At 42.2% G+C, this 26,223-nt stretch overlaps 1 protein-coding gene and 1 long non-coding RNA gene across 4 annotated transcripts; one reads left to right on the plus strand and one right to left on the minus strand.

Annotated features, from left to right (window-relative positions):
• Nucleotides 1-2,441: 2,441 nt before the first annotated feature.
• Nucleotides 2,442-20,120, plus strand: LOC105507161. The gene is made up of 3 exons (XR_001001051.1): nt 2,442-2,682; nt 18,161-18,332; nt 19,624-20,120. It is a non-coding gene; the product is annotated as an uncharacterized LOC105507161 (long non-coding RNA).
• Nucleotides 18,336-19,609, minus strand: LOC105507160 (L-lactate dehydrogenase B chain-like). 3 transcript variants are annotated; one of them, XM_011935568.1, is made up of 2 exons: nt 19,310-19,579; nt 18,336-19,135 (listed from the first exon to the last, which is right to left on the minus strand). In XM_011935568.1, exons 1-2 carry the CDS (start codon nt 19,552-19,554, stop codon nt 18,550-18,552), a joined length of 831 nt encoding a protein of 276 aa, XP_011790958.1. In that variant the 5' UTR covers nt 19,555-19,579; the 3' UTR covers nt 18,336-18,549. The 3 variants fall into 3 exon arrangements, with proteins under 3 accessions (XP_011790958.1, XP_011790957.1, XP_011790959.1); XM_011935569.1 differs by having other exon boundaries at nt 18,348-18,595; nt 18,865-19,609; XM_011935567.1 differs by having other exon boundaries at nt 18,336-19,609.
• Nucleotides 20,121-26,223: the final 6,103 nt, after the last annotated feature.

Raw genomic sequence — 26,223 nt, forward strand, 5'->3', positions numbered from 1 at the left:
CGGATCACGAGGTCAGGAGATCGAGACCATCCTGGCTAACACGGTGAAACCTCGTCTCTACTAAAAAATACAAAAAACTAGCCGGGCCAGGTGGCGGGCGCCTGTAGTCCGAGCGACTCCGGAGGCTGAGGCAGGAGAATGGCGTAAACCCGGGAGGCGGAGCTTCCAGTGAGCTGAGATCCGGCCACTGCACTCCAGCCTGGGCGACAGAGCCAGACTCCACCTCAAAAACAAAAAACAAAACAAAAAAAAAACGGAACACATTTATAACAACAAAGCAGAATGGTGGTTTCCAGGGACCAGGGGTAGGGGAAATGGAGAGTTGTTATTCAATGGATGGTTTCAGTTTTGCAAGATGAAAAAGATTTGGAGATGGGTTGTATGACAATGTGAGTATATTTAACACTACTGAATTATATACTTAGAAATGTTTAAAATGGTACATTTTATGCATTTTTTACCACAATAAAAAATCCATAACAAATTATAAGCAAGATAATAAATAAGAAGTCAATTAACATAATGCCAAAATATTATAATAAACAAGAAGTCTATTAACATAATGCCAAAATATTACAATAAACAAGAAGTCTATTAACATAATGCCAAAATATTTTTGGGAAAAGTAACATATTGGTTGTCCCTCAGTAAAGTCCATTTTAAAAACCTGTCCTTTCTAATCACATAATTATAAATAAATGGTATTTTGTTTTTAAGAGAATATATCTTCCATGTCTCTACTTAATTTTTGGAACATATGTAATAGTTGTAGCTATTTTTAATGTCCTTCTCTGCTAAATCTAAATCTGTATCTGTTCAGTTTCAGCTTCAATTGCTTAATCTCCTTGCTATAGATTATACTTTCTTGCTATTTCGATGCCTGGCAATTTTTTACTGGATTCTAGGCATTTAAATTTTTTGTTTGGTGCTGGTTATTTCTGTATTCCAATAATACTCTGGAGCTTTCTTGCAGAATTTGGATAAATCACTTGAAAACAATTTGATCCTTCCTTTTGGCTCTTGTTTTTAAGGTTTGTTAGACAGGATGGAGTGGTGTTTGGTCTAGAATTAACTAGGTCTTACCACTGAGGCAGTGCCCTTACATACACTCTCATGTACCCCACCATGAATCTTGAGGTTTTCAAGTCTGGCTGGTGAGAACAGATGCTATTCCCAGCCTTATGAGACTGACTGTCACTGTTATCTCTATTTTTTTTTTCTTCTTTTTTTTTTTTTTTTTTTGAGACTGAGTCTCACTCTGTCGCCCAGGCTGGGGTGCAGTGGCACGATTTCATCTCACTGCAACCTCCGCCTCCTGGGTTCAAGTGATTTTCCTGCCTCAGCCTCCCAGTAGCTGGGATTACAGGCTTGTATCACCATGCCCAACTAATTTTTGTATGTTTAGTGGAGACAGGGTTTCACCATGTTGGCCAGGCTTGTCTCGAACTCCTGACCTCAGGTGATCTGCCTGCCTCAGCCTCCCAAAGGGCTGGGATTACAGGTGTGAGCCACTGGGTCTGGCTCCTTCCTTCCCTCCTTCCTTCCCTCCTTCCTTCCCTCCTTCCTTCCTTCTTTCTGTCTTTCTCTTTTGACAGGTTCACACTCTGTCACCCAGGCTGGAGTGCAGTGGTACATTCATAGCTCGCTGCAGCTTTAAACTCCTGGGCTCAGGCCATCCCCCCACCTCAGCCTCCTGAGTAGCTCCTGAGAGGAATGCATCCACCATGCCTGGCCAACTTTTAAATTTTTAGTAGAGACAGGGTCTTGCTATGTTGCCCAGGCTGCTTTCTAACTCCTGCCCTCAAGCAATCCTCCTGTCTTGGCCTCTCAAAGACGTGGGATTATAGGCGTGAACTACTGTGCCCAGCCAGTTACCTTTAATTTTTTGGGTGTTTTTTTTTTTTTTTCTGGCCTCCAGTAGTTTCCTTATGTGTGTGTGCTGATCAGTCCTTAGCTGAATACTTGAGTGGGAACCCTCTGCATACCTCAGGAATGTTCTAGTAGCCTTGGTCTCCCCAGACTCTGCTCTGTATTCTCAACTCATGAAGTTTGTCTGGTTCTACCCAGGTTTCCCTTTCTTTGTGGTGTGGCTTGCAAACTCTCTCAAGGCAGTAAACCATGGCAATTGTAGCACTTACTTCATTACATCTCTCGAGACCACTGTCCTTTTTTGCCTGATATCCAGTGTCTTTCAAGCTGTTGTTTCACATATGTTGTCAATTTATTTGGTTGTTTCAGCTAGGAGAGTAAGCCAATCCTTGTTATTCAATCTTGGCCAGAAGTAGAAACCTACATTTAAACTTTACAGCATGCTTTTATCCTAAAAGTTACTTATGTATTTTACAGAATTAAAACTAATTGATTTATGTAGTTCTCAAATCAAACCATAGTTTTGTTCACCTGAAAACGATTCCTGACCAAGTGGATTGGCCTTTAACAGTAACCCCACTGCTCTCTCCAAGAAGTTAGAACAGAGCTGCATCTCAACATAAACCAAGCTGCATTAAATCACTGTGTGTGTACTTCACAATGACTGGTAAAACACAACTGTAGTTCTAGGTATAGCCACTTGAACTAGAGCAGCAGCGTTAAATCTTTGCCTCACTCAAGTATGGCCATTCTGTGGTTTGCTTTACAGTTGACACGTCAAAGATATTATGAGGAAGAAGATGAAACTCAAAGGTAAGATTTATAAACATATGCTCCCTGCTCTTAGATTAAGTGTCCCTGAAGACTTCAGCCTAAAGTGGATCTCTCTAAGTCAAAATCCTGATCATGCACATGCTGATGTCTTCTATTTGGACGCCAGTGCAAACCCTTTAGTGACTATGTAAATCTGACGATAGTGAAGCACAACCATTTATTTGTTGGTGTTGAATGGGGGGTGGGGGCTGCAAAATGTGAAGCCGTAATAAATGGAAACTTCCTGTAGACCTAGAGGAATGACAAGGATATTTCAGGCATGTACTGAGGTATTAAAGTATAAGTGTACTGTAGAAAGGATGAGGTCTCTGCAGCCTGGATGCAAATCCTGTCTGTGACAATTATAGCTGTGTAATCATGGGAAAGTCACTTAACCTTCCTGTCTGAGTTCCCACAGTACAACCTCCCAGGGTTATTGCAAGAATTAAATAAAATAATGTGTGCAAAGCACTTAAAACAGTGCCTGGACATAGTACACTCTATATAAATATGAGCTATTGGTATTATCATCATCGTTATTGTTGTGACAGACAATTGCAAAGGCAGGAAGGGATGTAGAATGCATGGAGCATCAGCAGGGAAGGCCTCAAGAAAGTGGACTCTAAGCTGGGCTTTGACACATAGAAATTTTCAAGTGATAGAAATGGACAGTGATTCTGGGTGTAGGGAACAAAATAAGCCAAAGTCCAAAGGAAAAAAGTTTGAGATATGCTTAGAGAAAAAGTAGGAAGTCTAGCTGGAGTTTATGATGTTGTTGGGAAGTAGAGAGTGATAAGGCTGAAGGGGGAAAAATTATAGGGTTTGGCAACATTTTGATATGATAACTGAAGAAGAAGGAGGTGTTGTATGTAATCCAAATATAAACTGTACATCCACATAACTCAGTCTCAAAGCAACACTGAACTAAAAAAAAAAAGTCTAACAATCAAAAGTACTTTAAAACTAATTCAAAATTTTACTTGCCATTCTCTAGGAACTTTAAGAAGCATACAATTCATAGTTTAGGAACAATTCTTAGACTTCCCTTTCCTGTCTTTAGTACTTAGAACTCATCAGTTCTGGAGCTTCTCACTCTTCTAACCTCTTACTTTCCATTTTTTTTTTGTTTTTCTGGAAACTCTCTCAAAAGCCTCAGCCCATGAGGCCCTTGTCTTTTGTTCTTTTCTTCCCTTCCTTCTGCCTCTTCAGTCTTATCTTTGTTTATCCATTCTCTTGATTTTGAATCTTGAAATTTAAGGGACCAGTCCAAAAAAGGCAGAACTCTCCTAAGAGAGCAGGCTTAGCCAAGCTATCAAAGACAACATTCTCTTATGAGCAGGTGGTAGAGAGATTGGGAACATGCTTATATTAATGCATTTTTTTAACTCATCACACAAAGATAACACTAAGATTTGGAGCCTTGGTGATAAGATAATGGGCGGTATACCATCAAGAAATGAAAGAGCTTTGGGGATATGATGTTGAGTTTGGGACTGAACATGAATTGGAGCCTAGAATATCACCATTTAGATATAGATGGACAGAAGAAAGCAGGATAAATAAGTCATGGATCTAGACAGATTTGAGCATCATCCTGAAATAAGTGATAGTTAATGATGTAGGAGTGAATGAGAAGAGAAATAGAGAAAAAAATAGAAATCTGAGTGTTACAGACAGAATTTTAGACAATACCTGCATTTCAGGGAGAGGACTCATGAAAGGAGAGAGAAATCCTGGTGTACAGGCCTCATCCAGACCAATTTCATCAGAATCTCTGGAGCTGAATTCATGCATTAACATTGCTTAAAGCTCCCCAAGTGATTCCATATGCAGCCAACGTTGAAAACCATTGTTCTAGTGGCTTATACAATGCTGAATGGTTTTAGGGTTTTACAGGAAAGCAGTGGTTAAGGAATGAAGTCCTAGTTCATTGGATTTAAAATCCAGAAACTTCAACACTCTCATTTTGCTGAGGAACTTGAGGCTCTAAGAGACTCATTAATTTTGGACCTTAAACAAGACACTTAATGAATTTCCAACCTACTGCTTACCTCCATTGTCACTGATGCAAACCCCTCTTTCTCCTCTTTTCTGGCTCTAGTCTTCCTCACCCTAGCCCAGGTCCTCTACCACCCTTGCCCTGAAACTTCCTGCCCTGAGTTCCAAGGCTGGACAGTCCTTCCAAAGGCTCTTGGTTCAGGTTTTAGAACACCAAAATCTGTCAGGTTAAAGGCTCGTCTGACGTACTTTCAGCAGCGGCAGACCTAGAGGAATGACCTGCATGGAAATGCTGCCAGAGGAAAACTGTTGAAGAGGCTTTCTCATAACTTTGTGAGCCTGGAAGGAAAGTTTTACCTCTAGAAGAAAATGGGAGGGAGGGAGGCATCCTGTATTTTTAGGTGCTGGAGGTAAAGATGCCCTGACTTCTAGTGCAGCCCCCTCCTCAGAGACTCTGGCAACGCCCTTCACACTGTTTATAAAGTGGTGGCGAAGTCTGGGGTTGTGATGGTGAGTCCTGCCAGAACTGATGAGAACGCAGCATTTGTGGGAATTCTGTGACTCAAGAGGCACAGGGTCAGTTTCTTTTCATTGACTGTGTTCTTGCTGCCCAAGGGTTTATCTCTGAGAATCTTGACTGGTTTCCAGGGTCAGGCTTCACCTCCATTGTTATCTGGAAACACAGGAACAGCCCTTTTGTCGTGCCAGAATGGGTGAGACAACCCCATTCCCTGTGGCACTGTAATCACGCTCTTCCCCCACGAGTAAAGTTCCACACACTTGCAAACGAGCTAGAAGAGGATTTTAAAAAAAATACACAAGCCAGCTCATGTTTTTCTCATGCGTAGACATTTGTGCTTGATTTACACCCTCCTCTATATTTCATTTTTTCTGTGGTTCCACAAAATACCCATGAATGTGTTCTAACAATGGAATGTGCCCTGGAGCTTGAGGACATGCCTGGAATCCCTTGCAAACATTGGTCTTTCACTTGTCCTCATACACATAAAGGATATGCATGTGGAACCCCTGAACTCGCATATGACTCCAGCCCACAGGCACACTCAATGTGGGTTCAAGTTATACATGTGCTGCTTACACCTTGGTTCACAAAACTCCACCTGGAGGTTTGTGTCCACAGGGCCTGTTCATTCCTAGCAGAGTTGGTGTCTGTGTTCACAGTCACGTGAAAAATACACTGTTAGGTTTCTGAGAAACAAATGGCAACAGATAAGAGACCCAGGGCAGCTGAAAGAGTGGAGCTGCTCCTTCCTCCTCTGTCCTGAAGCAAAGCATCCGGGGTGTTTTGGGCAAGTTTAGTGTGCTGGGTTCCAGTGTAGACTCTCATAGCAGACCCTGATTTAATTCCAAGGCCATGAGCAGCAATCTCCTCCCCAGTGATGTCTGTTGGGTTCCTCCAGCTGTCTCCAGGGCAGTTCTCCCTCAGTGCAAACTATTAGCATTTCCTGTTAAAACATTTCTAATAAATAAATGAATACATCATCTTCCCAACCCAAATCAGGTCTCAAAGCAGCCTTAGGAACTGCTCTGAGCTAAGGACCGACATGGACCACCCAGCACCAACCCACTGGCCCAGAGCCAATGCTGCTTTTGTTTGAATTCCTGTATGAGTAACAGCTCGGGCTGACGCCAGCCAAACTCAGTGAAATATTATTTTTAATATTAAATAAATAGATGGTGGGGTGTGTTGATCTTTTTTTTCTCAGTAAATTGCAGCATCACAACCTAGAAGTTGGCTCTCATATCCAGATTTCCTCAGATAGCAGAAGGAAGGTTGACATTCTCTTTGACCTTCCTCATGGAGCACTTACTCCCCAAGAGACAGAAAAGTCCCAGTTGGTGTTGACAGGACCCTATTTGGAGTAAGCTGGGACTTCAAATGGTAACAAAGCATGTAAAGCATCACCAACCATTTTTGTTAATTTTTCTAATTTATTGTTTCCTTTCAATATACAAAAAACATACACTCTTTTCTATAAAAATCAGAAAGCACAGATAAACAAGAGGAAGCTGAAATGAACTACCCTGGAAGCGATGATTACTGCTAAATTTTGGTGACTGCTCTTCCCAGCTTCGAATAATTATATGCATATGTCACACTCAGTATATGTCGATTTGACAGAAGTGGGATCACAATGGGCATATGTATGTTTGTTACAGAAAATTATTTTGGGGTGTCTATTTTAAATATTCTTCTAAAACTCCACTCTTCAGAGCTACCTGATTATATGAATATGCTACAGTGTACCGAAACCATCTTCCATCTTTGGATATTAAGGTTGTTCTCAAGTTTTTGCTATTGCAGAAAACAGCAAAGAATCCTTGCAGCTAACTCTTTGCATCCATTCTTAATTGTTTTCTTAGGCTAAAGTCCCCCAAACAGAATGTGTTGCTTTTTTTTTTTTTCTAATATAGGGCCTTAATCTGTTGCCCAGGCTAGAGTGCAGTGGTGTGATCACAGCTCACTGCAACCAGGGCCTCCTGGGCTCAAGTGACTCTCCTACTTCAGCCTCCCAAATAGCTGGGACTACAGGTGCGTACCACCATACCTGGCTAATTTTTCTATTTTTTTGTAGAGATAGGGTTTTGCTTTGTTGCCTAGTCTTGCCTCAAATTCCTGGGCTCAAGAGATCTTCCTGCCTTGGACCCCCAAATTACTGGGATTACAGGCATGACCCACTGTGCCTGCCCCACCACTCAATAGAATTTTAAGGCTTTGGTTACATGTTACCAAACTGCCCTCTGCAACGATGGGAGCATTACTACCAGCAGGGAACCAAAATATTCCCCTGCTTGTACCTCTGCCACAGTGCATAGTATTCTTCAAAAATCATCTTTGAAAATTTTTTAGAAAAAAAAAAAAAGAGCAACCAAACTTAAATGTTTAACACGAGAGGTGAGCAATACAGGACTTTTGCAAGTCTGAGTGGTAGGTGGCTGCAGGGTGGGCAGTGAAGGTGGTCGACCAAAAGGGAGACCCCTGACTGTGGTGGCCCTCAGCATATGAGAAGACACCTTGACATCAGGCTTGGCTGGATGAAAGAAGTGCTCAGAAGCCCCAAAGTGAGGAAGACAAGAGACTCTACCACAGAGATTCTCAATGAAATTCATTTCTTTGGAAGGAAAATGACACTGAGGTCAGGAAGTTTGGGGAGCTCTGGGATAAGGCAAGTTAGACAGTTTCTTCACAGCAGAATTTCTCAGAACCTATGGAATGTGGACGCTCCAGGAGGCTGACATGGTCTGCACTGTTTCCTGAACTTATTGAACCACTGATAGCCCTGCTTCAGACCCATCTTTTTTATTTTCCACGAAGCAACCTGTGGATCCAGTGCTTGGTAGAACACACCTTGGGAAACAGTCTGACGCCATAAAGGGAAAATGGTTTTCACAGAAAGGGCAGAGAAATAGGACAGAAACGAAGGGATGAGGGAGAGAAGAAAAAAGGGGAGGAGAAAAAGCAAGAAAATAAAAAGGGAAATTAGAAAAAAGGACAGGACAGAAACCAAAGGAAATGAGAAAAAGAGAGGGAGAAAACAAAAGAATAAGGAAAAGAAATCAGGAGCAGGAAAAGTATAATAGAGAAGTCCCTTATTACTAACCATGTCCTCATTGCTTTTAGGAGAGATGTAGGTTCCTGTCATCTCTTCCAGGCACAGGGCTCCTACAGGCCACCCCAAACCTCAGCCTGTCACTCTTCAAGGTGATTTTCTCTGAAATGTTCCCATTCCACAGCTTTTTCCACAATGGCTACTACTTAAAATGCAAGAGTTCACTGGCAAGGGAAGCTCAGATAGAAATAAATGGTAGGCCCGGCTGGGCGCAGTGGCTCACTCCTGTATTCCCAGCACTTTGGGAGGTGGAGGTGTTCAAGAGCAGCCTGGCCAACATGGTGAATCCCCATCTCTACTAAAAATACAAAAATTAGCTGGATAAGGTTTGGCATGCCTGTAGTCCGATACTCAGGAGTCTGAGGCAAGAGAATTGCTTGAATCTGAGAGGCAGAGGTTGCAGTGAGGCAAGATCATGCCACTGTACTCCAGCCTGGGTGACAGAGTGAGATTCCATCTCAAAAAAAAAAAAAAAAGAAATGGTAGGCCCTAAAGAAACCCAGGAAAAATAGAAATTCCAAAAATATGTAATCATTATGTCTTTTATGGTTGTTGTGTAGCTTGATGTCGAAGCACAGTAGGACATGACCAAAATCAAACAAACACCCTAGGGCCTACCCACTTAGAAAGCCTGGTTGCCTAAAGAGCCGACAAGGCAAATCAATGACTTTTGGACACCAGCTGGGCCTTTCATCTATGAGGGCCTGCTTTCTGGCAAACTGAAAGCACCAAAGTAGTCTAATAAACCAAAAGCTTAAATGCAGTGTATGTACACAGTCCATAAACCCTTTAGAATTCTGCAACAAAAAGACAATTATTTAATAGAAGCTGTTTGTTTTTTTTTTCAAAAAAGTCTCAAGTAATTGCATACTGAAATAGAAATAGGCATTTTGAAATAAACTCATTGGTGTGTTCATCCAAATCTGAAGCCTCTAAAAATTTCAGAATTATGGGGTAGGATTTGAAGTGGTTACATTAAGATTGATGTCATATTTTATTAGAACATGGATTCCCAGGCTGGTAATCACCAGGAGTCTGTTTATTAGCATTGTTCTCTGCAAGCAGCCACTCATCTTAGGTGATCACTGTCTATTCAAGTCCACAATTGCTCATGGGTTCAATCGGCAGGCTGGACTATCAGGTAGAACAATAACATTCCAGAAATTTCTGTGACTTCAACAAATGTCAATCATAGCAACTAGTGTGATACACCATTAGTGAATGGCGTAGATACTGTTCTGCTCAAAAGGAAAGAACCTTGACAACCCTATCACAGGGAAGGAGGTGGGCCTTCATATTATCAAACATAAGATATTAGTCACTATTACTGATTTTGTAAATGCCTCACGAGTCAAGACCCCAAGGATAGAAACTCCCACATTTGAGATTTTTCTGAAAACCTTCCAGCTTTCAATAATCGTGACTTTATTATTTTTATTTTTTGTTTTTTTAATTTAAGATGGAGTCTCACTCTGTCCCCCAGGCTGGAGTACTGCAGTGGCATGATCTTGGCTCACTGTGACCTCTGCCTCCCAGGTTCATATGATTCTCCCGTCTCAGCCTCCCGAGTAGCTGGGATTACAGGTTGCCATCACACCCAGCTAATTTTCGTATTTTTAGCAGAGATAGGATTTCACCATGTTGGCCAGGCTGGTCTCAAACTCCTGACCTCAAGTGATCTGCCTGCCTTGGCTTCCTAAAGTGCTGGGATTACAGGCATGAGCCACCATGCCTGTCCAACACTTTTCAGAGCTGACTCATCTTGAGCCTGTCAACCAAGGACAGCTAGTGATGCCACAAATGTGGCTGTGCTCACTTCCCTGTCTTTGCAGACATTTCTAACCCATCTACACTCTTTCCCATTGAGTGATTCTTCTCAATGTAATGTTCTAAGCAACCAATGAACCAGAGCTGTTACTGGAGATGGAACTCACTTGCCTTCCTGTATCCCAGGTAATTTGTTCATAAGGCAAGTATGAGGGATACAGGCTCGGATTCTTTTAAGTAGGGAAACTTGAGATGCCATGATAAGGGTGGAAGATGTAGACATGAAGGGAATGAAGGGATATAGAGGTCACTCAAGGATAAGAATCTGGTCGAGCACAGTGGCTCACGCCTGTAATCCTAGCACTTTAGGAGGCTGAGGCAGGTGGATCATTTGAGGTCACGAGTTTGAGACCAGCTTGGTCAACATGGTGAAACCCCATCTTTACTAAAAATACAAAAATTAGCTGGGGGTGATGGTACATGCCTGTAATCTCAGCTACTTGGGAGGCTGAGGCAGGAGAATCACTTGAACCCGGGAGGTGGAGGTTGCACTGAGAAGAAATAATGCCACTGCACTCCAGCCTGGCAACAGAGCTAGACTTCATCTCAGATAAATAAGAATCTGACTTCTCTTCCACCCCTATTGACAACTGACTATGAATCCTTATTCTTTTTGCCTCCTGTGCTCTTCCAAGCACAGATACAAGGGTTGAACAAAAAGGTATCAGAGTGAATAGGAAAGGTTAGTCTAAGAACAAATTAAAGGAAACTTCCAAAGTATTCTTGGGAAAATACCCTACATGACAAAAAGGTCAGGGCTTCCTGGTCTCCCAAGTCCTTTCTCTCACTTTAACTACTTGGAGTTTGATGCTTCTATGAGAAAGGGAGAGACGGTGTCAGTGTTATCCTCTCTTTTACTCATGATGAAAGAGAAGCTTAAAGATGAGTGATTTTTCAAGATCAAGACTAGGAAGGGATGGTATTGGAAAATAACTTAGATTTAAAACTCTAAGTCCAGTCCTCTTTCTGATGTACATGTGCTTCTCATATTGGGGTGTGAACATCTCAGGGCAAGCATGGTGGGACTAGGAAATTATTTCAAAGATTTGGGATAAAATGGCCCTTCTCAAAGGTTTTTAGGGGCACATTTTGATATAAAAAATATAAAGGGACATGATGAAGTAGAATACAGAAACTGCATGAATTTTATGATAAAAATACAAGATTTCAAATATGTTGGCACGTATGGTAATGGTCTTTCTGGCCATACCCCAAAACATCCTGATGGTGTGCTTTCATTGTTCTCTGCTATTCTGGTGGAGTTGAGAAGTACTACTCTTCACCACAGCTCCTCTCTTCTTTGCCTTTTCTCCTCCTTTTCCTCCTCCTTGTTGCTCTTCTTCTTCATTGTTTTAGTCGATATTACTACTCAGCACTCCAATGGCAGCTTGTTTGCAAGATCATTTCAGAGGCACAAGCCTGCTGTCAGGACTACAATTGTGGGAGGAGCTGACTCTCCCAGGGGTGATGCAGAGAGGGTGGGGAAGAGACTGCATCATACTCTGGGCTGAGTCACCTTCACTGGGTAAGTGTGGACCTGCAGTTGAACCACCCTGCTGGTGGCATGTACCCTCACATGTCTGTATCAGCGTATTAGTCAGATTGGGCTGCCATAACAAAATACCATAAACTAGGTAGCTTAAACAATGAAAATGTATCTATTTTGCAGTTATGGAGGTTGGACATCTGAGATCAGGGTGTCAGCATGGTCAAGTTCTGGTAAGGGCTCTCTTCCTGGCTTGTAGATGGCTGCCTTCTTGCTGTGTTCTTACGTGGCAGAGAGAGAGAAAGAGAGGCTTTCTAGTGACACTTTTTGTAAAGATACTAGTCCCATCTTGAGAGTCCCACCCTCATGATCACATGTAAATCTAATTATCTCCCAAAGTCCCAGTCTCCACATACCATCATGTTGGGGGTTAAGGCTTCAACATATGGATTGGCGGAAAGTGGAGGAGAGCAATTAAGTACATAGCAATCAGTGAGGGTGATTTAAGTTGTAAGTAACAGAAGACCCAACTCAAAGAAACTTCAACAATGACAGGTATCTGTTGGCCCAGGAAACTGGAGGCATGTTAGGGTGGCTGTCAGGAGCAGTTGATGCTGAACAGCCTGAACCATGGAACTCTGGTGTCCGTAGCACTATCATCATCCTAAGACTGCTGATTCTTTAAGTGTTGAATGTCCGAGACTTTGTGTTTCCTAGTTCACCTCCAGTGAACATGTCTCCTAAGTTGAAATTATGTCATGGCCTCATTCCCACATCAATTACTGTGGCCAGTTAAACCAATCAAAGTTCATTCTGGGAGCTGAAGAATCAACCCATTCAAATTCCATAGCTACTTCATAATCTGAGAAAGAAAGGAACAGAGATGGTAGGAGATGATTATGTTGCCCATTACAGTTTTCTCTTTAAAACTGTCCACTTTAAAATGTTGACTGTGTCTGGTGCATGGCAAGCTCTCAGTAAATATAAGTAGTCTAACTTATGGTCTGCCTGCGTATTTGGAGTTATTGTGAATGTCCAGGGAAGGGATAATAATGAAATGGACCCTATGGAAAGCATAAAGGGAAATGCTGTCAACACCTCTCTGAACTCTTATGTTGTGGAAACACAAAGAAATTCAAGAGAGGGGCAGAAGTTTGTGGCCCCAGAAGCTGCATTTGGGGTTTCCCTGGGATCACATTGCATCTGTATGCACTTGCTCTTCCACATCTGGGGAGAGCCATTTTCATTATGGAAACTGGCATTGGTCAAGCCAGCCTGGTAGGATCTGAATTTTCATTTTACTTAAAACATTCGCCTGAGGTCAGGAGTTTAAGACCAGCCTGGGCAACATGGTGAAGCCCCGTCTCTACTAAAAATACAAAAATTTAGCTGGTGGTGCATGCCTGTAGTCCCAGCTACTCCAGAGGCTGAAGCGGGAGTATCACTTGAACCTGGGAGGCGGAAATTGCAGTGAGCCAAGATGGCACCACTGCACTCCAACCTGGGCGACAGAACGAGACTCCATCTCAAAAAAAGAAAAAAAGAAAAAAAATTTACTGTGACTTATATCCATACATCACATTGTAAATGACTTTGGAATATATTTAGTTAGCAAGCTGGGAGTCCATTATGCTAAGTGAAATAAGTCAATCACAAAAAGACAAATACTGTGTGATTCCTCTTATGTGAGATACATAGGGTAGTCAAATTCATAGAGACAGAAAGTAGAATGGTGGTTGCCAGGGAGTAGGGGAAGGTAGGAATGGGGAGTTAGTGTTTAATGGATACAGAGGTTCAGTTTTGCAAGATGAAAGGCGTTCTGGAGATGGATGGTGGTGATGGTTGCACAGCAATGTGAATGTACTTAATGCCACTGAACCCTACACGTAAAAGTGGTTAAGACAGTAAACTTATGTGATAAATATTTTACTATAATTGTTTTAAAATTAGGAGTCATGTGTGGGATTTCCCTTTTTACCTTTTACCATCATTTTTTTAAAAGCTCTTTTCTATTGCTACTTTAATCATCTTACTTGTACAGTAAGCAAAAAAAGATGATTTGTTTTTCCACCCCAGGTGCCAAGATTTCTTTTTTAAGATTAAATTTAGACCTTCTAGTTAGGTACTCTAGATTATTTTCTAGATTTACTATGTATTACTTTTCTTCTAAAATTTTCCTTTCCATTTTTGCCCTCCCTAATAACGGAATTGCTTTGCAGCTCCTGTTTCTCCTTTTTCTTTTCCCAAAATTGACTAACTTTAGTGGCTATTAGAGTTACTGTCATCACACATTTTCTTGAGAGGATCAGAACAGCCCAGCTAAGTTTTGGGTAGGATATAGCAAAAGCCAAATTCTCCCATGTATTGTGGCTGCAGCCTGAGTGTCACATCCTTCGCCAGGTGCTCGACTGTCACCTACTCTGCCAGGTCCCTTATGAACATGACTTCATTAGCTTGTCACAGCTTCCCTGTGAGGTGTGTGTCTCATTGTCATTATATACCAGGACACTCAGCGAGGTTGAGTAACTTGTTCAAATCTCACAGCTGGTATCCTTGGCCCTGAAGCTTGATAAGGTTTTTTTTTTTTTTTTTTTTGAGACAGAGTCTTGCTCTGTTGCCCAGGCTGGAGTGCAGTGGTGCAATCTTGGCTCGCTGCAACCTCTGCCTCCCGGGTTTGAGTGATTCTCCTGTCTCAGCCTCCCAAGTAGCTGGGACTACTGGTGCGCACCACCATGTCCGGCTAATTTTTGTATTTTTTTTTTTAGTAGAGACGGGGTTTCACCATATTGGTCAGGCTGGTCTTGAACTCCTGACCTTGTGATCCACCTGCCTCAGCCTCCCAAAGTGCTGGGATTACAGGCATGAGCCACTGCACCTGGCCAGGTCTTTCTTTTTATACTCCACTGCCTCCAGCCAGTCTTACCAAGGCATTAGGATAGCCCCATCTCTGACCTCCTGGGGCACTGTCTGCCTTTTGCAAGGGAGTGAAAAAGCCTGCTGGGAAGAGCTGGTAGTAGAATCCCCTGCGGTAAGAGATGAGTTATCCTGGCTTTCGAGCTGCCTCCCACCTTTTCCCCTCTCTGTCTACCCAGTTCCTCTAGTTCTCCAGCTGCCGTCACCACATCTAACCCAAAGGACACTTTGATCCTCTCTGGGAGCCAACATGGGTGTAGACAAACCCCCTTATTCTCTGTGTTCAGCAGAAACAAGGATAGCACTTTTCACAAGTAAAGGAACATTTTCTAAGAAAGAAGACGAAACCAAGCTGCAACCAGAAAAGACAAAAGCATCCAAGTAGATGTACTGACAGTGGATGTACCGCTCCTCTTCGTAATTTAACTGCAGCCCTTCCAGAGTGGCTAAGGGTTCTGTTTGTTTTTCCCATAAGTTATTGGAATACATGTGGTATTTGGTTACATGAGTAAGTTCCTTAGCGGTGATTTGTGAGATCCTGGTGCACCCATCACCCAAGCAGTATATACTGCACCATTTTTCTTGTCTTTTATCCCTTGCCCCCTTCCCACTCTTCCCCACAAGTCCCCCAAGTCCATTGATTTAATTGCAGTTCTACTCCTCAGTCCCCTTAAGGGGAAGCAGAATCCCAATTCTTTCTTCCTTCCTGGGGCAACAGTAGATCTGAGTGGCCGGTAGACCATTGCCCCTCAGGAGATAACGTTCACATTTCTCCAGGGCTAAGATTACATGACCAATTTCCACACCTGGAACTTAGTGTCCTCCTCTCCTGACAAGGGGATGAGGAAACTGACATACTGAGAGGAACTTGACAGGAGTTTAATCCTTGAGGCCACTCCCACAAACAAGATATTGTAAGGAAGAGTTAAGAGCATGTTCAAATTCCAGCACTGCCCACCACTAGCTGTGAGACTTCAAGGCGGGCAAATTGTTCAGCCCCTTTAAAGTCCCACTTCTCCCCATGTAGGGGATCAGGGAGAATGGAAGAGGTTTGTACACATAGTGCTCAACAACCCCCCAAAACATTCAATGTTATTAACGACCCTGGGAACTGGGTCTCAATACTCCACTTTTACAATTAAGGCAGGTCTGCTGAGGTCAAGGCCCACGTTCTTTCTATTTCCCCATTGCTGTGGCCCTCATCTGAGCACTTGTTCTCATACTGCCTTGCACCATTACCAGACTGTGCATTTGTGGAGGCCATAATAGCCCTAAGTAAATAACTGTTTGAATTAAATGCATGAATGCCTGTGTTAGCAAAAGGAGAGGAAATGATTTGAATTTGAGAGACAGCAAAAGTACTTATACCAGAGGTGAATAGATTAATTCATTTAGACAGTTAATATTTACCAAGTATTCATGGGGTACCCAGCCCTATTCATGCTGATTCCACAATTTTGGATACCTGGAGGGCACGGGGAAGGTAGGGCGTGGTGACTGGAAGAATGGGGAAGTTGGTCTAAAAAAGTCTGAATTACAATTAATATCCTTCTTTTCAGATAATTATAATCTTCAAGTTGGGTTGAAAAAGTATTGTTGGATTAAGTAAAAAAATGATAATATCATTTGCAATAGCTATATTAGTTACTGTTACGGGAAAGCATTTCTGCCTCTTCTATCCCCAAATCCTAGTTACATGAATACTTTGCATAATCTCACACAGCTAGTAATTTTAACTGTAAATTAGTATAGAGGCCACGTGAAGTTTTTTATTGGACTCTTCCTATGGGCAGAAAGTAGTTAAAAAGAAGACACTATGCTAGAATCAGGGGACAAGATGCCGGAGAGGAGGACTTCTTGTCTTGAAGATGGTTTATGATCCCTGACTTGGTCATTCATTTGATTTAAGAACAGGACAAGTAGCACAGGTGGGAATCCCAAAGGTCACAGGCATCTGCAGTCTGGGTAACACTGCCATTGCTATGAAGGCTTGATGCAGTCAGGGTTGTGGATAGATTGGTGAAGTGAGGGGAAAACTTGGAGCATTCCAGGGCTGAGAATCCCTCAGTGTGGGCATCTGCAGGTTCAGACAGGTAAGAGAACAGACAGGTTAAAGCAGGTTGGATCACAGATGACATGGTGAGAAAGGACTCATAGGAGCAGGCCCCAAGCATCAGTTCTTGAAAGTAGTGTGAAAATCAGAGTGAGATGAATCTGGGGACCTCAGTTCTCTTGCAATCAATCTTGAGTCATTAAATGGACTTTGTTTGATGCAAAAAGGGGACTTGTGAAGGCAGCCTAGTAACATGCCTCCAAGCATATATTATTTGAATCCCAATCTGTCACAAGCTGACTGATAGCAGTAAAGTATGTAATCTTTGGGCTTCCACTACCTCATTTGTAAGGAGGGGATGACAACAGTACTTGCTTCATTTGGATGTTATGGGGATTAAATAACTTGGCAAAGTTCACATGCTTAGCAGCACCCAGCACCTGGAAGGTGCTCAGTACCAGGCAGCAATGATTATTATGAATGTGTAGGACCTAGACTTGCCACATTTGGTTTGTGAATTCCTCAAGGGCAGGTTCTATGATTTTGTCTTTAAGTGCTCATCAAATTACTTAGTTCATCACCCTTATTGTCATTAATAAAATAACTCTCAGCTGCTTTGAAACATGGCTTCTGCTTCCAATGGTGACTACTGTCTGATACCAAGCAACCTCTCCATGGACCTGGAACCAACTCTTCCAGATTATTTCCACCAGCAGCGAGATAGCTGAGCCATGGCAATGCGCACAAGCTATCACGTGAGTGATCCCTGTGCCCATCACATACCGCTACACTATTCCCTGGACCTCAGATCCCAGTAAAGGCAACAGTAGGGAGTACTTCTGAAAGCAGAAGTAGAGAATTATGGACTCAGAGGGTTGGAAGGGATTTTGAAGGTCCTCCAGACCAACCACTTCACAGTAACAGTAAAAGTATTTAGAGTAACGACAAGCAGGAAAGTAGCTGGGACTACAGGCGCCCGCCACCACGCCCGGCTAGTTTTTTTTTTTTTTTTTAGTACAGACGGGGTTTCTTCACCATATTAGCCAGGATGATCTCGATCTCCTGACCTTGTGATCCGCCTGTCTCGGCCTCCCAAAGTGCTGGGATTATAGGCTTGAGCCACCACGCCCGGCCTGATAATAACTATTCTTAATTTTTAGTAGCCATGGCTCATTTCCTTTCTGTTAAGGTTTCTGCTGGGTGCAGTGGTGCCACTTGAGCCCAGGAGTTTGAGTCCAGCCTGTGTAATAAAGAAAGACTCCATGTAAAAAAAGAGAGAGAAAGAGAGAGACAAAGGGCTTTAAAGTTATCAGAATACTGGATTAATATTGCATTATTTTTCTTAAATTTAGATATGGAGGTAAAAATGTGTCTCTAGTGCATGGATCCATGCCCATCATCCTTCTCATGTCAGTGATAATAGCTAACACTTCTATAATAGCTTCCACTTCTATAGACACTAACAATTCTAACACTACTATGTGGTAGGCACCATTCTAAGCATTTTGCAAAATTAAATCAAGAAAACATCATTTTTCTGAACAACTTTCCTTATTTGCTTCCCTTCAGGGGCCCAGAATATGATGCCACACCAACAAAAGAAAGAACCTGATGTCATCTAGTCCAATACCAACTGTCCAGATAAGTGTTGGGATATGTGTCTCACTGAAGGCCACACAGCCATTAGGGGCAGTCAGATCTCCTGGCATCTGGGCCAGAAAATATCCTGAGCACTTCAAACATCTTTTTTTTTTTTTCACACTACAATAGTTAATTTTATTTGTTCAAGAGCTCATATTGCAAGCATTAAACCAAGCATAGGCCTTGATTCTGTGAGCCCAAATTCACATATTGAAGAAGATCAAAGCAAACTGCGATCCATGTACACGGATGAAAACTAAAGGCTCAGAGTTAATAACATTGTAGTTTTTAAATTTCTATAGCCTAGAGCCCAGTAGTCACAGGCCTTTTAGGTCCTTCTGGATGTCCCACAGGGTATCTGCACTTTTCTTGAGCTGAGCAACTTCATCATCCTTTAGCTTCTGGTTGATAACGCTGGTTAATCCTCGGGCATTGAGGATACACGGAAGGCTCAGGAAGACTTCATTCTCAATGCCATACATCCCCTTTACCATTGTTGACACAGGATGAATCCTGGATAGATTTTTCAACATGGATTCAATAAGATCAGCCACACTTAATCCAGTAGCCCAGTTGGTATATCCTTTTAGCTTGATGACTTCATAGGCACTTTCAACCACCATCTTATGCACTTCCTTCCAATTTTCACTATCATTGTCAGTTCCCATTTCTGGATTCAATTCCTGGAGAGAAACACCTGCCACATTCACGCCACTCCACACAGCCACACTTGAGTCGCCATGTTCCCCCAAAATCCATCCATGGCAGCTGTTGGGAGGAATGCCAAGTTTTTCAGCCATAAGGTAGCGAAATCTAGCAGAATTCAGATTACATCCACTTCCAATCACGTGGTGTTTGGGTAATCCACTTAGTTTCCAGGTAACATATGTAAGAATGTCCACTGGGTTGGAAATCACAATTATGATGCAATCAGGACTGTACTTGACGATCTGAGGAATAATGAATTTGAAGACATTAACATTTCTCTGCACCAGATTGAGCCGACTCTCCTCTTCTTGCTGACGGACTCCTGCAGTTACCACTACAATCTTAGAATTGGCAGTCACAGAATAATCTTTATCTGCCACAATTTTAGGCGTCTGAAGAAATAAGCTCCCATGCTGCAGATCCATCATTTCTCCTTTAAGCTTATCTTCCAAAACATCCACAAGAGCAAGTTCATCAGCCAGAGACTTTCCCAGAATGTTGATAGCACATGCCATACCAACTTGTCCAACACCCACTACAGTGATCTTATTGTTTGGGACTGTTGCCTCTTCTTCCGCAACTGGTGCAATGAGTTTTTCCTTCAGAGTTGCCATTTTGCACAGGAGATAGAAGGCGCTGGAGACCTCTATAACAGCAGTGCAGGGAAGATGATGTCTTCAAACATCTTAACAAGAACAAGCTGACTATTCATAACCAGGATCAAGTAAGGTATTTTAGGAACCTGAAATTCTTTTATCAAAAGAATTGGTCTCTTTGCTCAACATATGTGCGATACACTTCCACAAGATGGCAAAATCACCTTTCTATTTTTCTGAATGTTTCATCTTTAAAAATAAGCCCTTCTTTGAATTTTCCTTTAGGCCCTTGTATCATCTCTTTCCATTTCCTAGGCTCTTTAAAAACCTTCCGAATGTAGCCAGTGAATTTTTATTCAAGTTAGGACAGGGGTTTCTGGATTGGGAACAAAATAGTCATTCGAATTTCTCTACAATCGCTTCTCTTATCAGAACTGACAAACACAGTTTGGTTGACCTATTCAAGATCTGTTGGATCTTCCTCCTGTGTGGCTTGTGGTGAAGGACGTAAGAGCAGTGCAGGGAGGTGCCAGAGAGAGGGAAACCCTGGGTAGAAGAATGATCAGGATGGCATCTTAGCTGGCTGCATAATGAACAGAACACCTCCCTAGAGGGAGAGAAGAGCTGGCTCCCTGGCTGTTTGCTTCCATGGAAGTCCATCTGATACCTGCTTCTGGGGCTGACCAGGAGCACCATATGGAAACTCCCTGACCAATTCTGCTTCTGAACATTTCCTCCCAAGAATCTCTGCCTGTGCCCTGTCCACATTTGGAACCAGGCCTGGCAACATCAATAAAGACGAAAGACTTTTGTCTTCTCAGAACATGGGGATATTCTAAGTCAACAGTAGCTTTTCAATAGCGGTTTGATGAATCAGTATGTGGATTACATAGAATATTCTAAAAATCATGTTTGCCTGCAAGAAGTGACAGCTTTATAAACAGCATGGACATGGATGAATGAGTCAAATTCACTTTAAAACATATGCTAAGACAATATCAAAATGATTTTGTTGTATAAGATATTGTCCAGAATGTATGGGTTTGAGCTTCTTTTAATTTTACAAAGAAATTATTATAGCTATATTTGTTGGGGAAAAATACTGAAGATAGGTTGGTTGATTTTTAGTTAGGTTTGGGCAAAACATATGTTTTCTCTAATTATCTGAACTTTCATCCACTTTAGTAACTAGCAAGATGGGATTTGTATGGGTTTTAGAGTCACACACACTTGGAACTTACAATTGTGGGAGCTTGTTTATGTTACTTAACTCTCTGAGTCTCTGCCTTCTTGCATGTGATAGTACTTACCTCACAAGCCACGGTGGGTTGCAAATAAGAAATTGCACATAGAATAAGTTTGTACAGTACTAGGTATACAGATGTTCGGTAAAGGTTTCTCCTCTCTCTCTCTCTCTGTGTTTGGAGAGAAGAGGAGGAATTGAGTTGATGAGTATGAATTGGAGGACCATTCCATAAATAAAGGATCTGTAAACATCATAAGTAACTAAAAACCAAATACAAACCCAGAAAGGAACAGAGATGGGAAATAGAAAAAAGAAGTTTGGAAAAATGCTGTCAAAACAAAAAATATTTATTAAACACCTGCATTTAGGGTCCTTTGCCAGGTAACCTATGTATGGGATTGAAGGATAGTTCTTGTCCTCGAGGAGTCTTTAGTCCATTTGAGGATGCAAGACTTATTCATGTGCAGAAGACTTAATTAAAATGCAAAGGAATCATTACTGTTACAGTTGAGAGGAGAGAACATTCTCTGTATTTATCATGTCTTTGGAGACCATATAGAAGTTCAAGGTGCTGTGGGCAGAAGGAAAGGGCAGATGTGAACATTTTGAAAGCACCAGCCATATGAGTCTAATAACAAAGACTCACAAATGTCTACACATTTAGTTTTGTTAAAACAGCAGCGGTGAAAAATTATCTTAACAATCTCGGAAACAACAGAAAATCCCCAAACAATGCTAAGTGGGGCCTGGTAGCCTCGCTGCACTTATGCCAAGCGGGAGGGGACGGGTGGACAAGCTGAAGATGTTCAGTGTATACTCCTGGCTTCCGTATTCGGTCTAAGAGACACCGACACCGTTTGTAGAGTTATTTATCCAGATCCTCTTTAAGCTCCATTTCTTTCTCTTCCCAGCAGATCCCTGGAGAGATGCCCTTTCAACCCTCCATCTCTGCTAAATGCCTGTTGGATCCCAGCAGTGGAGCCTGCTAGATGGTTGGATTTACTTAGAACAGACTATTATGAAGGTCTGTTAGGGTTGGTGAAAAGAATTCTAGACAAATCTTCCAGGTTAGAAGATAAATGACAGTTCTTCCCAAAGGTATTCTCATGAGAAAGCACAGCAACCATCCTACAGAGGGTTAATAGTCTCCCCCCTCTCCAACCCCCAACTTGCTGTCAGAGATCAGCTAATCTGATAATTACGGCAACAAACACAGTTTAGACAAACAAGACCTGACCCTGAGGGTTTGGAATGAAAACATTTACTCTCTCCCTCCCCAGAGAGAGGGTGCCTGGAGCGTACACACAGAGAGACACTGGGAAAATACCCTTGTGCTGGAGCAACAGGGTGAAAACATCTGTGTTCCTGAGCTGCTTAGGAAGATAAAGTTGCTGGGGAGGCGGCTCGGGTCGGGGAGGCAGGAGGAGTGGGGAGTGGTGCAGTCCAAGGGTGTGCATGTTTGGAGCAGATGGAAAATGTACCCCCGTAACTGGAGATGTAAGCAAATTGTAATTGATTTTACAACAGAGACAGAGTGAGAGGAAAGGTACAAAGGAGACCGATGCAGGATTTGAGTGAAAACCTGGGGAGTGGCTAACAGAAGAGAAAGAGCTTAAAACACCAAAGTAGGATTTATTCCCGAGAGCAAGAGATATTCACAGCGGTCTTGATTCTAAGTGAATTTAATATCTGCCTGCCAGTGAGGAGACCCAAGCTCTAACAGTCATCCTCTTCCCATCCCCTAGTTTGGCTTCTAAACTGAACAACATGCCCTTTCCCCATCCCTCCCAGGCCTCAAAAATTATCAAGCAATTTTTTCCCCTTTTACTTATAAAAGCAGCTTCCTAGAAGAAATCTTTCTGGGTTGCTGAAACCAGAGATTCTGACTTGGATCTGCCTCAACCTGGAATTCCAACAGTTACTCCTTTCCCAACTCCAGCCTGAAGTTTCCCACGCATCCCCGTCCTAGCGGCCACACATCATTTCGGTTTTGCCCATGACTGAGGGTGAGTCAGCCGGCAAACACTCCTCGCCCCTTAGGATTCTCCAAATTAGATCTAGGCATCCACATCCTTGGGGCATTTGCAGATCGCATGTATGGATGCACCAAGCTAAGAGGATAACTGCTGTGATTGATGATAGGATCAAGATTTTAAATGAATTCCATAAGCTGAAAGATGTTCTCAAATCAATAAGAATGCGCCAGGAAAAAATGCAAAGCACTGCATTTAGACCCAACAATCAGTTGCACAAATATAGGATGGAAAACAAAATACAGACCTAGAAAACAACAACGTATGAAAAAACAGACCAGTTCTTGTTCGGCAATTGGCTCAATATGAGACAGCAATGAATCTAGGTGCTTAAATAGTGAATGCAATCATGTAGGCATTAATAAAAGTATTGTGATCACATTAATAGTTCCCTATGTTCTTAACAAGGGAAAGGTAGGATAGGACTAAACAAATCTTTTTTTTTCTTCCAACTTTAGCTGTTGGCTGACCAAGTACATGGAGTCCTGTAGGTTGTGCAGAGCAGTTTTGTTTTTTGTTTTGATTTCAGGTTCAAGTCCCCCATTGCAATCTATACAAGGTCCACCTTGGCAATTGTGAGTGGCTCCCACATCCTGTTTATCCTGTTTATCCCACTTGCTCCTGTGTGTTGAGGCTCACTTGGCTGCTCCTCTGCTGGTCTGTGGGAGAGTCCCCTAGTCCCAGAGAGAGAAACCTCTTTCCAGACAGAACAGTCTTCTCACTGTTCCTCACACACACCATGGTCGTTTGTTCGTTCATATACCCATGGAACATCCACTGTGTGCCAGGCACTGTTCCAGGAACTGAGGATTCAGTGGTGAACAGTGAAGACAGGGTCCTTGACCTCATCAAGCTTCTATGCTCATGGAGGTAGGCAGGCTCGAAGCAAAAACTTGAAAATGTCAGAAAACAAGAAGGTATGAGAAGTTACCTGGTACTTGAAAAGCCTTACACCTTCTGCCTAGACTTTTCAGAATGTGACTTCCTGCTTCCTAACCCAGCTTAAGTTCCACTTTCCCCTTGGAGGCAGAGAACTCCTCTGAGGCGTCATCCCGAACCATTGCCCAGGGGCTTGTACCACATAATTTAGCACTCAACTGTGCTCTAATTGTTTCCCTAATGCCAATTATGCTTCCCCAACAGACTGTAGGACGCTGTTAACTCTTTGAGGTTAGAGGATATGCCTTCCATTTAAATATATTTAGTCAAGCTCTAGCTGGGATGCTCTTTAGAGGGAAATGAAAAGCACAGTTCAAACAGGACTTTAGGTTTTTAAGCCGATTCCCAGATAACAAGAGTACTTCTTCCTGTGCTCCCGAAATCCTCTAAAATAAGAATGTAAAGTTAGGACAATAGTTTGTTTATTTGCTGAACTTACATCCCCCAAAAAGTCCTAGACTCTGTAAGGAAATCTTTAAAACAACAAACATACCTTAAATCAGGCAACAGCAAGATTAGAGGGACTAGCAGGAGAGAAATATCCAACAAGCTCAGAGAGGGAGGAAAGGTAAGCACAAAAAATGTCAATTCCAAAAAATGCTTAGTTTAGAGTTTAGCCCAAACAATATTCTTCTGGGCCCCCTCACACTCTGTGGAATCCAAGCAGGCCAAGAAAACCCAGAAACAATACAAATGTCATCAATAAAAGACTGGTTAAAGAAGTAATGGTGCCTTCATACTGTGGGCTGGTATGTGGAAAAAATAAAGTAGTTAAAGCTATTTACACAGACATAAAGAGTTTGATCATTATATAGTTTAAGAAGCAAGTCTCAGAGCAATATAGATAATAGAATCCTTTCAATTTAAAAATTGTATGCATATATGTGTGTGTGTGTGTGTGTGTGTGTGTGTATACACACCAAATTGTTTGCCATGGATATTTCTGGTAATGGGGTTACAGGTAATAGGTTGGGGGAGACAGGTAGGAGAATTTAACAACTTATTTTTGCTTTATATATTTGTGAAATGTTATATATCCTACATTTGTTTTATTTAGAATGAGCATTATTGTTTTGATAAAACAATAAACAATAGAAACAACCACAGCATTCATTGATCTTTGTTTTGGTGAAGACACACATGTTGTAAGGAACATGATCATTACTACTGTTTGGTTTGCTCCTTGGAGAATTGTAGGTGCCTTGTGTACCTGTGGGAGCACTTCTGGAGAGAAATCCTAAGCATTTGTCAATGGTCTGTATGTGGTTATCCCTTAGGGGACACTCCTAGGGGAAACGAAAGCATATCCAAACTGAAGACATGGCAGGGCACACCAGGGGAGAAATGTGGAGGCAGCTAGAGGCAGGTTTCACAAGTTTACTTCCTAATGCAACTCAAGGATGCACTCAACAAATGCCTTGATGATTTTTTTGTTGTATAAACGAATTCCTAGAAAAATATGTATAAGTAAAATTTTATATCAACTGTAATTTTAAGCAGTAAGGGAAAACAGTATTTAAGAGATGCTGAGGTTAGGAGCATGGCTTTGGAATGTTAGAGATGTTTTGAACTCTAAGTTTGCCACTTACTAGCTTTGTGATTTGGGGCATATGGTCACCTCTCATGTTTTCTTACTACCTCTCTGAGTCTCTTTTGGGGACTCTTCCTTCTCTTTCCATTCCTGAAATGCTGGCACTTCCCAGGCTACTGGCCGAGGCCCTCTTTGGTCTTTTCTGGGTAATGACATCTTCCCATAGCTTCAGTTCCCACTGCATGCCCATGGCACACATCAACTCAGGTCAAATCTCCTCAGCTACATGCTTTGACTAATACCTAATGAATCTCCATAGACACACAGTAAAACCCTTTAAGATATTTTATAGGGTACTTCTAAATCTGGGTCCAGTATATCTTTTTAAAAATTGATACAAAATATTTTACATATTTATGGGGTACATGTGATATTTTGTTACATGCATGGAATGTATAAGAAGTCAGGAGTATTTATTATTTGTAAGTGTTGGGAACATTTCAAGTCCTGGCTTCCAGCTATTTTGAAATATACAATACGGCCGGGCGCGGTGGCTCAAGCCTGTAATCCCAGCACTTTGGGAGGCCGAGGCGGGCAGATCACACGGTCAGGAGATCGAGACCAGCCTGACCAACATAGTGAAACCTCGTCTCTACTAAAAATACAAAAATTAGCTGCGTGTAGCGGCACACACCTGTAATCCCAGCTACTTGGGAAGCTGGGGCAGGAGAATCGCTTGAACCCGGGAGGCGGAGGTTGCAGTGAGCCGAGATCATACCACTGCATCCCAGCCTGGGTGACAGGGCGAGACTCTGTCTCAAAAAAATATATATATATATATATTTGTTCATTTTATTGTGTGTAAATTATGCCTCACTTAAAGAAAAAAATAGCAGTGCAGGGTCTTACTTGCCAGATTGAGATTTAATGGGTCTGGG

This window comes from Colobus angolensis, unplaced genomic scaffold (genome assembly GCF_000951035.1).
Source record: "Colobus angolensis palliatus isolate OR3802 unplaced genomic scaffold, Cang.pa_1.0 Scaffold144, whole genome shotgun sequence".
Classification (NCBI taxonomy): Eukaryota; Metazoa; Chordata; class Mammalia; order Primates; family Cercopithecidae; genus Colobus; species Colobus angolensis.